Source organism: Neofelis nebulosa, chromosome 2 (assembly GCF_028018385.1).
Source record: "Neofelis nebulosa isolate mNeoNeb1 chromosome 2, mNeoNeb1.pri, whole genome shotgun sequence".
Taxonomy (NCBI): domain Eukaryota; kingdom Metazoa; phylum Chordata; class Mammalia; order Carnivora; family Felidae; genus Neofelis; species Neofelis nebulosa.
Genome location: NC_080783.1, coordinates 136,873,289 through 136,886,588, shown reverse-complemented (window position 1 = coordinate 136,886,588; position 13,300 = coordinate 136,873,289). Strand labels below are relative to the sequence as shown.

The 13,300-nt window shown below is 34.2% G+C and overlaps 1 protein-coding gene across 2 annotated transcripts in view; it reads left to right on the top strand.

Moving 5' to 3' along the window:
- The window catches only part of AGL (amylo-alpha-1, 6-glucosidase, 4-alpha-glucanotransferase), an 84,616-nt gene that overhangs the window by 24,453 nt on the left and 46,863 nt on the right, over positions 1 to 13,300 (top strand). For both annotated transcript variants that reach the window (XM_058716445.1, XM_058716446.1), the window contains exons 6-12: positions 3,227 to 3,408; positions 3,772 to 3,883; positions 8,817 to 8,943; positions 9,292 to 9,394; positions 9,490 to 9,587; positions 10,475 to 10,614; positions 11,673 to 11,860. In XM_058716445.1, the coding sequence (XP_058572428.1) occupies positions 3,227 to 3,408; positions 3,772 to 3,883; positions 8,817 to 8,943; positions 9,292 to 9,394; positions 9,490 to 9,587; positions 10,475 to 10,614; positions 11,673 to 11,860 (950 nt within the window). The remainder of the gene's footprint in view (positions 1 to 3,226; positions 3,409 to 3,771; positions 3,884 to 8,816; positions 8,944 to 9,291; positions 9,395 to 9,489; positions 9,588 to 10,474; positions 10,615 to 11,672; positions 11,861 to 13,300) is intronic.

The following is a 13,300-nucleotide window of genomic DNA, read 5'->3' as shown; positions in this document are numbered from 1 at the left end:
CACTGCACCAGTCTAGAAATCCATGTTTCATTTTTGATTTTGATATATATTAAGATGTAGTTTGGTTTGACCTCTCTTTCAGGTGGAATTAATGTTTAGAATTCCTTCATTTTACAGTTGATTTTGTTTCAAAAAATTGAGATAAGTAACAAAGTTTCAGGATTTTACCATTTAAAAAATTAGGGTAGCCTTGGTATTCTTAATAAATGAAAATCCTAACTAGATATAATCATCATTACATTTTTCTCCTACATCTTGAATTCTAATAATGATGAATCTAGGGAAACGCAGCTTGATTCATAATTAAATAACTATTAATTTAGCTTACTGCGACATCTCTGTTTCTTATATATCCTGTCTCCATCCAAGTGTTTATTATGGATATGAATAAATAATAAGTAAGTAAATTATGTACCACATTATTTACTAAATAAATGACTGAAACTAAAAATAATGATTTTTAAACTCTGCAAGGATTGTAATGGTGCTCAGCTGTGTGAATGAGGTATGAACACATTCATCTCAGCAGAAGAACAGAGTGGTTAAGACTGCAGGGTCTGAAGAATCTTGCCCAAGTACTTTCCTGGCTGTATGACTTTGACTGAGTTACTTATCTCTCTGTGCCTCAGTTCTTCCCCTGGTAAAGGAACATAACTGTATACCCTACATTATGCTATAGGACATGAGGATTAATAAATTAGTGCATATAGCTGCTTAGAACAGTTCCTGGCATATGGTAGGTATTCAGTAGTTGTTACTACTGTTTATTTCATGTACATTAACCACTCATGCTTCTCTGTGAATTCAGGGTCATTACTCTATTTTAAAGATGAAACAAAATATGTATAACTTTTATTTGTTTATTTAAAAATTAAAACACATATTCTTTAATGTTGCAAATACTTGGAATACCTTGCAGAACTCCTCTTGTTCTGATCCTAAACTTACTGATACAAATGAATGATAAGATGTAAGCTCCATCCTTGTACTCTCAGTGTGTTTCTTTTTAGCAATTTCTGAGCCTGCCTTTTATCAGTCTTACCAAAACGACAAATCTTATCAACCATTCAAGATTAGCTATCCAAAGAGGTTGCCTGTGAGAGAACTGAATTTTATTCTGTCAGAATTGTCTAAGCACAATAAAATCAAACAAACAAATAAACAAAAAAACCCACCTCTCTAGAATGAAAAAGCTCCATGAGGACAGGAGCCTTGCTCACTTTTGCCACATAATATCCATCTCCCAAAACAGTGCCTAAGATATATCACATTTTAAGTGTAGATATATGCAGAGATATGAATGGATTTTGAGTTACTATGCTGTCCTCTGGCAGTGCTACCCATCAAGTGCCTGCGTAGATGTGCCTGGGCCTTGGCCGGAGCTGGACAGGTTTGAGATGTGGGTATTAAGAAGAGTGGCTGTGATGAGGAAGGGCATGTTTAGAGAAAGAGAAGGACTAAGATGTAATGAACCTCCCACGAAGTTTAATAAACATGAGAAGAGGGGCACCTAGGTGACTCAGTCAGTTAAGCATCTGACTCTAGCTCAGGTCATGATCTCATGGTTCGTGGGTTCAAGCCCCACGTCGGGCTCTGTGCTGACAGCTCAGAGCCTGGTTCAGATTCTGTGTCTCCTTGTCTCTCTGCCCCTCCACCAATTGTGCTCTATCTTGCTCTCGCTCTCTCTCTCTGAAAAATAAAAATTTAAGAAAAAAAATTAAGAGAAGGGCCAAAAGAGAGGAGGAAAAATTAAAAAACACCAAGATAATGATACCTTTTGTAAATCAGGGAAGAGGTGTTTTATAAATCAGTGAAGGACTAATCAATAATGGCAGATGTTATAGAGGTTAAACTGATGAAGTTGAGAAAGTAGCACTGAATTTCATGATTAGGAGGCTTAGAGTAATCTCGGTGGAGTGATGGATGCAGAAGCAGATTAAAGTGGGAAAAGGAACAAGACTGTGGGGAGACAGTGGAAGCAGATACAGATTGGATTTCCTAGACATTTGATCTTGATATTAACAGACTGTAGAAGTCAGAGAAATAACTGAGTTTGGATAGAATGTGTATTTGTATTCTTAGCCTTAGGGTGATACAATCATATTTAAAGACCCAGAGGAAGAAACCACACCTCCCTCCTCCCCAAAAATACAAGAAGAAATGATTGTATAGGAAAAAAAGGTGTAAATGACATTTTGAATTCTAAAGATTGGTAGTATAGAACTAGAGCTTAGGTGAGGCCAAAGAAGGGCCCTCTCATTCAGGAGACTAAAGAAGAGAGGCATCTGGGGAAAAGGGAGATGGATATTCTAGAACCTGTCACCGAGCAGCCTAAACCAGAGTGAAGATTCAGGTAACTTTCTGCTTTAACAAGGACACTGAACTTGAAATTGGGTGGAAGCCCTGTCTGTCTTGCAGGGAAATATTGTTTTCAGGCTTATAAGGAACATTCCAAAAAATAGTTGACTCAAGGACCATCAAAATGGGCTGAGGACAAGACCCTTCTTAACTCCCACAATAGTAAACATGTTATTAGAAGGGTGTTAATAAGTTAATGTTGCATCTTACAATTAAAAATTCTTACAACAGAAAAAAAAAAAAAAGGTATGGTGAAGTAGATGACAGGATACCACAACCAACAAAAAAAAAATGTTTTTCAAATTGCAGTATCATAAATTACTATAAATATTTTAAGTTAATATCAAATATTTAATATAAAACATAACATTAATATGTAATATATAATTTCTATAATATATTTAAATATTGTTTCTAATATATAAGAAAATCAGTGGTGGGGGCACTTGGGTGACTCAATCAGTTAAACGTCCAATCTTGATCACAGCTCAGGTCTTGATCTCAGGGTTGTGAGTTCAAGCCCCGCATTGAGCTCCACGCTAGGCGTGAAGCCTACTTGGAAAGAGAGAGAGAGAGAGAGAGAGAGAGAGAGAGAAAGAAAGAAAGAAAGAAAGAAAGAAAGAAAGAAAGAAAGAAAGAAAGAAAAGAAAGAAAGGGCAAGCAAAGAAAAGAAAGGGAGAGGGAGAGAGGAAGGAAGAGAAAGAGGGGAGGGAGGAAGGAATAAAGAAAAGTGGGAGGGAGGAAGGAAAGAAAGGAAGGAAGGAAACGAGTAGTGGATATTGATATTTTATTTCATCTTAAAACTTAACATAGATACCAACTTGAGTTTAATTACAAGATATTCTTTTATGTTTCCTTTTTCTTTAAGCTGCTAATAGTAAATGGATCCACGAACATCCAGAAAGTGCATATAACCTTGTAAATTCTCCACACTTAAAACCTGCCTGGGTCTTAGACAGAGCACTGTGGCATTTATCCTGTGACGTTGCAGAAGGGAAATACAAAGAAAAAGGAGTACCTGCTTTGATTGAAAATGATCATCAAATGAATGTCAGTATGTATAGAGGAGTACCACACTAAAACAGAATAACAGAATTTCTTTTTTTTAAATATAATTTGTCAAATTGGCTTACATACAACACCCAGTGCTCATCCCAACAAGGGCCCTCCTCAATGCCCATCACCCATTTTCCCTCTTCCCCACCACTCCCCACCCCCCGTCCACCCTCAGTTTGTTCTCTGTATTTAAGAGTCTCATGTGGTTTGCCTCCCTTCCTCTCTCAGAATAACAGAATTTCTAAAGTACAAATTAAATATATGGTTGAAAATTACTTAGAGTCTATCTTTATTATGGTAAATATGTTTTGTGAAAAGATTTTGAATATATTTTTTTCAACTATTGAAATTTTTCAGTGCATTCGAAAAATAATTTGGGAGGATATTTTTCCAAAGATTCAACTCTGGGAATTTTTCCAAGTGGACGTTCACAAAGCAGTTGAGCAATTTAGAGGACTTCTTACACAAGGTAAGTGATATACATTAGAATGTTCCTAGCAATTTAAAAAAAAATTATTACTCTTAAAGGGATAGCTCTTCTTTTCTAAGGTTAAGACATTATTAAATCTGTTATCATTATATGATATTTGTGTTACTATAAACTGATTGTGGAAGCTGAGAGTTAGCAGCGACATCTAAAGAGTATGTCATAATAATACATAACATAATAATTTCTCTTGGGGACTGTTTCTTACTATTGGTTCCTTAGCACAGTGCTCAGAATATAATAGAGCTCAGTATATGTTTGTTAAATACATGAATGGGAGGGGAGTAGAGCAGATTATTTCAGCTGCCAAAAGCTCAAAACAGGCTTTGAAACAGAGAAATGTAATGTTCTGTTGGCTAAAGTAGAAATCTTAACTGAGGTAGAAGGGCTTCCAGCTGATGGGGCCCACCATTAAGGCTACCTACCCACTAGTAAGACTGACCCAGATAATAGCAAGGAACAGATCTTCAGTTCAGGACATAACTAAACTAAAGAAGTGAATCATTGTGTCCCTGACAAAGGAGGGGAGTAAAAGTCAGGCTCAAAGGGTTTTGAGGAGGCAAATTAGAGAGAAATATCATAAAGATGTGTCTACAATTAGTGTAGGACAGCCTAACAGCAAGGATATTGCTGGCTCTTAAAATAAGAAATTCTCTTCCTCATCTAGAATCTAGAGCTAGAATAATACCCAGAAATACTACTTTCAAAGGAGAAGTCAGGGGGCACCTGGGGGGCTCAGTTGGTTGAGCAACTGACTCTTGATTTTAGCTCAGGTCATGATCCCAGGGTCATGGAATCAAGCCCTGTGTAAGACTCCATGCTGAGAGTGGAGCCTGCGTGGGATTCTCTCTCTGTACCTCTGCCTCTCTTTCCAGCTCACGCTCTCTTTCTCTCTCAAATAAAATAAAATAAAATAAAATAAAATAAAATAAAATAATAAAATGAAATAAAATAAAATAAAATAAAATAAAATAAAATAAAATAAAATAAAATAAAATCCATTTCCTCTTAACACCAAAAAAGGAAAAGTCCGTATTACTTGAGGTCTAGAAACTTAAGGTCAGATTCACACTTCAGCTTTCCCAATTGTGTAACATCTTGATACATGAAATTTTTATATTAACTTTTCTTCATGTTTCATTTCACTAAAAGGCCTCTATCTTCTCTTCCCTCTGATATTTATAAGCTGTATTATTTAAATGCAATAGTGTGTACTCATAGTAAAGAAAAAACAAACAGTACAAAAATACAATTAAAAAAATGTGTGACTCCTTCTCCCTCAGAACTCAATTCTTAGAGGGAACTATGTACCAATTAATAGTTTTTGTGTCTCTTTTCAGACTCTTTTTGAAAGGAATTAAAATTTTATATACATTTTTTATAATTGTGTATGTATAAATTAAATATATATTTTATATCTCTTATACACACACAGAAGACTACAGCTTACAGACTGTTTAAACAGTGAAGTTCTTTAGCCTTTTCAATAAATTATTTCCAGTTTTTTCATCATTCTTTCATTCATTTAATACTTATCTTTTGAACCACCTACTACATACTAGGTACTCTTCCCGGCATGAGGATTCAGTGGTGAACACGGCAAGCCCTTACTTTAGTAGAACTTATATCCTTATAAGCAGTATTGTAGAAAATATATCCTTGTATGTGTTTTTACTTATGTGAATAAATCTGCAGAATAAATTGTTAGACACAGAATTTCTGGGTCAAAGAGTTTACAAATTTAATGATAAATTTACAATAGATATTGTCCAGTTGCTTTTCTACACAAGTTGTACCAATTTACATCATCACTAAATATACCCTCACCAACAAGATACCATTAATCTTTATAATCTTTGTCAATTGGACAAAACACTCCTTATTTTAATTTGCAGCTTTTTGCTCATTAGTGAAGTATCTTTTCACGTGTTACTTTACCATTTTTCCATTAATTGTATATGAATGTTCTTTCCCTATTTTTCTGTTAGGTTGGGGTTATTTGACATTTTCACATTGACTTATCATTATTGGTGATTCCTTATTATACTGGCCTCACATATGCCCTCCTAGTATGCTGTTGACCCTTTAACTCTTGATTTATGGAGGTATTTTTTTCAGTATAGTCAAATTTGTCAGTCTTGTCTTTTATGGCTTCTGATTTCACATCATGCTGAGAAAAATCCTTCCATCAACATTGTTTTATTCTAATAATCTTATTTATATTTTACATTTAAATGTTCAATACACCTGTAATTTATTTTTGTATATTATATAAGGTATTTATTTTTATTCAGAAAATGATATTGAATTTATAATCCATCCTTTTTTACTGATTTGTAGTACCACCATAAATCCTTCATAGTGTAGTCATATGCGAAATATATATAGGTTTGTTATCTATACTATTACAGTGATCTTTTATTCACTTTATCAATATTGAAGACTGTTTTATCATTTACACTGATTGTGTAGCTTTTTCTTTTTTTTCAAACACTTCTTGGCAGTTTTCATATGGTTACTCTTTTTTAAATTAAATTAATTTAATTTAATTTAATTTAATTTTAATTTGTATATAGTGCAACAATGATTTTGGGAGTAGATTCCTTAATGCCCCTTACCCATTTAGCCCATCCCCTCCCCAAACCCCTCCAATAACCCTCTGTTTGTTCTCCATGTTTAAGAGTCTCTTATGTTTTGTACCCCTCCCTGTTTTTATATTATTTTTGCTTCCCTTCCCTTGTGTTCATCTGTTCTGTGTCTTAAAGTCCTCATATGAGTGAAGTTGTATGGTATTTGTCTTTCTCTGACTAATTTTGCTTAGCATAATATCCTCTAGTTCCATCCACGTAGTTGCAAATGGCAAGATTTCATTCTTTTTGATTGCCAAGTAATACTCTATTGTATATGTATACCACATCTTCTTTATCCATTCATCCATCGATGGACATTTGGGCTCTTTCCATACTTTGGCTATTGTTGATAGGGCTGCTATAAACATTGGGGTGCATGTGCCCCTTCAAAACAGCATACCTGTATCCCTTGGATAAATACCTAGTAGTGAATTGCTGGGTCATAGGGTAGTTCTATTTTTAGTTTTTTGAGGAACCTCCATACTGTTTTCCAGAGTGGCTGCAACAGTTTGCATTTCCACCAGCAGCGCAAAAGAGATCCTCTTTCTCCGCATCCTCGCCAACATCTGTTGTTGTCTGAGTTGTTAATATTAGCCATTCTGCCAGGTGCAAGGTGGTATCTCATGGTGGTTTTGATCTGTAATTCCCTGATGATGAGTGATGTTGAGCATTTTTTCATGTGTCGGTTGGCCATCTGGATGTCTTCTTTGGAGAAGTGTCTATTCATGTCTTTTGCCCATTTCTTCACTGGATTATTTGGTTTTTTTGGGTGTTGAGTTTGATAAGTTCTTTATAGATTTTGGACACTAACCCTTTATCTGATATGTCATTTGCAGTTATCTTCTCCCATTCCATCAGTTGCCTTTTAGTTTTGCTGATTATTTCCTTCCCTGTGCAGAAACTTTTTATTTTGAGGAGATCCTGGTAGTTAATTTTTGCTTTTGTTTCCCTTGCGTCTGGAGACATGTTGAGTAAGAAATTGCAGTGGCCAAAGTCAAAGAGGTTTTTGCCTGCTTTCTCCTCGAGGATTTTGATGGCTTCCTGTCTTACATTTAGGTCTTTCATTCATTTTGAGTTTATTTTTGTGTATGGTGTAAGAAAGTGGTCCAGGTTCATTTATCTGCATGTTGCTGTCCAGTTTTCCCAGCACCACTTGCTGAAGAGACTGTCTTTATTCCATCGGATGGATATTCTTCCCTGCTTTGTCAAAGATTAGTTGGCCATATGTTTGTGGGTCCATTTCTGGGTTCTTTATTCTGTTCCATTGATCTGAGTGTCTGTTTTTGTGCCAGTACCATACTTGATGATACAGCTTTGTAATACAGCTTTAAGTCCAGAATTATAATACCTCCTGTGTTGGTTTCCTTTTTCAAGATTGCTTTGGCTATTTGGGGTCTTTTCTGATTCCATACAAATTTTACGATTGTTTGTTCTAGCTTTGTGAAGAATGCTGGTATTATTTTGATAGGTATTGCTCATATGGTTACTCTTGCAGATGAACCTCAGACACTGGATTTTAAGAATTTATATATATTTTATCTTATTTTGTGCTTTTATAAGCCACTTCAAGTTCTCTTTAGAATAAGCCAGATATTAGTTAGTAATTATAAAATCAAGCCCAGTGGGGGCAATCCTGCACAACATCTAATTTACTAAGAACAAGTTCCAGAAAAAGGCATGAAAATTCCTCCCCCAGAGCATTTATTTACTTTTTAATTTTTTATTTTTATGTAAGGAATATGCTTGTTGGTGAAAAGGAAAAAAGTATAGAAACAACCCTGTGTGCTTCTTTCAGAGAATGTAAATACTTTTGAATAGAAAGCAGTCTTTGAAGAAAAAGACCTCCTGATATTAGTGTATTTGCTAACACCTAAAAAGAAAACTTGTGCCACCAGCATCCTTAATGCCCTAAAAAATGTATAGTAGAATAAGTGAATGCTTACTGAAGCAGAAAAGTGGGGAAGTGTTTGAACTGATAGGAATCCCTGTGTTTTTCTTCTATAATGTTCTTGTCTCTCCCTCCCTCCCTTCCCCCCTCTCTCTCTCTCCCGCCCCGCCCTCTCTGTGTATATATATATATGTGTGAGTGTGTGTGTGAGTGTGTGTGTGAATGTGTGTGTGTTAGGTGGTGTTCAGGAAGATGGGGGTAGGAAGGCTGCTTGTGAAATAAACATTTTATTTTCTATGAAAAAATTGTAAATTAAAAATTTGGAATCGGTAATGATTACAATCTCCTTGTGGATATTTGCATTTAAGATATCATCTTTTCTTGCTCTTGCTTTCAGAAAATAGGAAAATAACAACCAAACCTGATCCAAAGAAACACCTTAAGATTATTCAAGATCCTGAATACAGAAGGCTTGGCTGTACTGTAGATATGAACATTGCACTAGCAACTTTCATACCACATGAGTATGTTATGTATTTTTCCTACAAAATAAAGGATGATATTAGTTACAAACCTTCACGGCTAGTATTGCTATTATGCTATTTCTTAGAATCCTGAATAGAAAATTAGATAAATGATTTTTCCATAATTCTACTCCTTCAAATGCATGATGCTTTCCTCTATTTTCTGTATGCTGGTCCGTGTTCCTATATGTGTATATAAAATTTTTTACAATTGGAAAGCTTCTTCAGCTATAATTAAGATCCTGATGAATATGTTTAAATATATTCATTCACCCTTGTGAGAAAATGTTTAAATGTAGAATTTTAAAACCATTCAACATTAAGTGTGTATTGCTGTCTCTGCTCTAGCAATGGGCCAGCCGCAATTAATGAATGCTGTAACTGGTTCCGTAAGAGAATTGAGGAATTAAATTCAGAGAAGCACCAACTTGTGAACTATCATCAGGAACAGGTTTCACCTACTTTTGAACTACTGATTTTCTTTGAGTCTTAATAATGTGTGTTGTTGTTGGTTTTACTGACATAACCTCATTTAATGTGTTCTAGGCAGTTAATTGCCTCTTGGGAAATGTGTTTTATGAACGACTGGCTGGCCATGGTCCTAAACTAGGACCTGTCACTAGAAAACATCCTTTAGTTACCAGGTATTCCATTTTTGTTTTCTTCTCATTAAAGGCTAAAAATTGAAAATTGTATTTTACTTCTCAGTTTAATCTGAATGCTTCCTTTAATGTGTAACTCCAGTACATTTTTTAATTGAAATAGAAGTTTTGATTTGGTAGCTAGGCTTAATATTAATTAATTTTGTTAGTCCAATGTTTAGAGAAACTATCATCACTATGAACCAATTTATAATCATTTACAATAATGTTTCTGGAGGACTGTGTACTTACTATAATAAACTCAATGTCAATCAAATTGAACCAGCATTTAGCTCCTTATCTTGTAGGTCATGTGCAGCACAGATTAGGCAACTGAAGTGTAGTAATAGCTTTTACAAAGTAACATCAATACCTCAGTGATTTTCTTAGTAATTTTATGAGATTTTTTAAGTTATTATTTAAGATGTTAACCAGAGAATGCTATAATGCTAACTGCATTTCTCAAATCTAGTAGATTTACTCAGAAAATCTTCTGGGGGCACCTGGGTGGCTCTGTTGGTTAAGTGTTCTACTTTAGCCTAGGTCATGATCTCACTGTTCCCAAATTCAAGCCCCATGTCAGGCTCTGTGCTGACAGCTCAGAGCCCAGAGCCTGTTTCAGATTCTGTGTCTCCTTCTCTCTCTGTGCCCCTCCCCCACTCACTTTCTATCTCTCTCTCAAAAATAAATAAGCATTTTTGAAAATTTTTTAATAAAAAAAAGGAAATCTTCTGAAGAGTTTTGACCTGTAATGAAGTTTATTTTCTATAGTGTCGAACTAATCTTATTTTATTTGTTAAGGAGGAAGTACTGTATTTTGATAGTACGAATTTAAATTGTTTCCAAAGAGTTTCTCTCTGTGGATTTAATACTTAATTGTATCTCTATAGATATTTTACTTTCCCATTTGAAGAAATGACCCTTTCCGCAGAAGAATCTATGATTCATCACCCAAATAAAGCTTGTTTTCTGATGGCACATAATGGGTGGGTAATGGGAGATGATCCCCTTCGAAACTTTGCTGAACCAGGTACATCATTTTTGTTAACTTCTCTGTGGATAGGGAAAGAAAACTTTATGGCAAGCTCAAAATATAAACTATTTCGTTGACTTTTTTTCCCCACTAGGCTAATGGTTCTTAAAGCATTTCATCACAGAGGTGCCAGAAGTGCATGCAGTTTGAGAGAGAAGAGAAGGGATTGACGAAAAAGATGGGATTCATCTTTTCCTTTCCCCCTTCTTTCCCCTCCTTCTCCTCATATGCTCAACTAGAATGGCTTTTACCTATTTTATATGATGGTTCTGCATAAAGTTTTATTTGGTCAAAAATTTAATCTATTGCATTTTTAAAAGACATTTGAAACTATTGCTATTATAATTATATTACCTTAAGAGATATTTCATTCAGTAGCCAGAGAGGTATTAAGGTATTTGAATAGCAGTTACACTAAATTCAGCTTTCAGGTTCCCTCTCTCTCCTAGCATTTTATTTTTCTACAGCTGTTTCTTTGCCAGGAAGAATTTTGCTGGGGACCCATCAATATATTTGTTTTTTAACATTTCAGAAGTCTGTCTTAATGACATTAAATTTAATTCAAAAATATCATTTTTTAAAAAAGAATGTACTTTGGGTTTAAGTATCTCTGCGTTCTCCTTTCTAGTTATTCTAAGTGAGAAAAGGCCTTCTGCCCTAGGCTGTGGATGTAATGTAACTTATTGCCAACAATGAGTAACAAGGTGGAAAGGCAGGTTTAAATGTTTTTGGTAAAACTCTTATCTTCAAAGGGCCTGTGATACTACTGCTACAGTTTTCCTTTCAGAAGCAACTTGAATTTTTGACATTAAGCACACATTTTTAGAAGAGACTGTAACATAGAATTTTGGTGAAATAGATGTAAGATATAAAATAATGTTAACTTTTTAAAACTTTATAAATTTAGATGCCGATACCATTTTAGACATAATTTTAACCAATATATGGTTTGTGGTAGAAATACTCGGTGTGATTTAAAAACAGCAGTATTTCCTTGAAGTAATTGTTTTTATTCTATTTCCTGACCCACTGAAAGCAAGCTCCTTTCTTAACAGGTTCAGATGTTTATCTAAGGAGAGAACTTATTTGCTGGGGAGACAGCGTCAAATTACGCTATGGGAATAAACCAGACGACTGTCCTTTTCTCTGGGCACACATGAAAAAATACACTGAAATAACTGCGACTTATTTCCAGGGAGTGCGTCTTGATAACTGCCACTCAACACCCCTTCACGTAGCTGAGGTACAGAAAAACAATTCATCTGCATTAAAAAAAAGAAATGTAGTGTTCTTTTCCCGCTTTCCTTAAATAAAACATGCAAATACATGTTTCCTTTTGCTAGTTAGACACTGGCATTGATTTGGTGGGAGTATTTAGCACTTTGGCATAATTTCACAATTGTAACAGAATCTTTTGATGCAGTTGTTATGGAATACTGGGCTATAAAATGTTTGATAGGTTAATATTTTTATTTTAATTTAGGGAAGTAGATCATATTGTCTCTGATAATATATACATAACCATACTGTCATGCATATTGTTAACATATTATTACTATTTTATTATTAACTTTTAAATAATATTAATATTTTAGTGGTATATAAATTTCAATTTGTCTTATCCTTGTTATTCTTAGGTTGCTTTTAATATATTAATAGATACTGTGAAGTCACCTGTTACATATTATGTTATTAAGTACTAACATTACAGCATATTGAAACTAGTTTTAGCCTCTTTCATTCAATTTGTAATTAATTATTTATAAAAGTGTAAGTGTAAACATAAAGGTTGTTTATCCCTCTTTGGGCTTTTTTATAGAAACTGAAACAGTGCCAAAATTTATAGCATTATCTTCTACCTAATACAGCTTTGAAAACACTTAAAATTTTCATCCCGTTTATAAGACTTTTGATAGCTTCCCAGTGACAACTTACTATTCTTTCCGAATGTGTGCATATCTGGAAAATATCGATTATTCTAAAGCTGTATTATAATGAATATGTTTCAAGTCCTATGATGAAAAATTGACTTGATTTGGAAGACTTTAGTGAACATTAGTTTAGATGGTAGCACATTTTTTAGCTCCAAAAAGTAGCAGAGGTCTTTTTCTTATTGTACTTTTAGCAACAGCCATATATACATATTTCTAAGGTTGTTATTATGACAAATCAGAAAATTAAAACTCAGTTTCCTTAATTTTGAGTTACAAAATCCTCTAGGATTTTACTTGTTAGCTGATAGAATTTCAATTATTTTGTTAACCTTTTTACAAATGTTATATGAAAAAAATTGGAATTGATTTAATTTCTGATTAAGATTTTACTACCATCTGTAGGAAAAACTAGCTTTAGTATGGTTCGTCAGACCTAATCTTTGCAATAGCTAAATGATTCACCATGAGGGAATTTCCTAATAATGGCTTAGTCAGCTGCCTGAAAATTAATAGTCTGCTTAGAGTATTAAAAACAAATGCACATAAAACAGGAGTAAAGCCTAGCAGAATCACAGCAGTATGGTTTACGTTTTTTAATGTGACACTAACATTTTTCTTCTTCCTTTTTTTGCCCCCCTTGTGTTTCTATATCTTTGCAAAATCTAATCTTCCTTTCTGTTTTCTATTTATAAATTCTCTTGTTTCCTCTGTGTATTGGTCCGTTTTATGTTTTCTTACATGTGTACAAT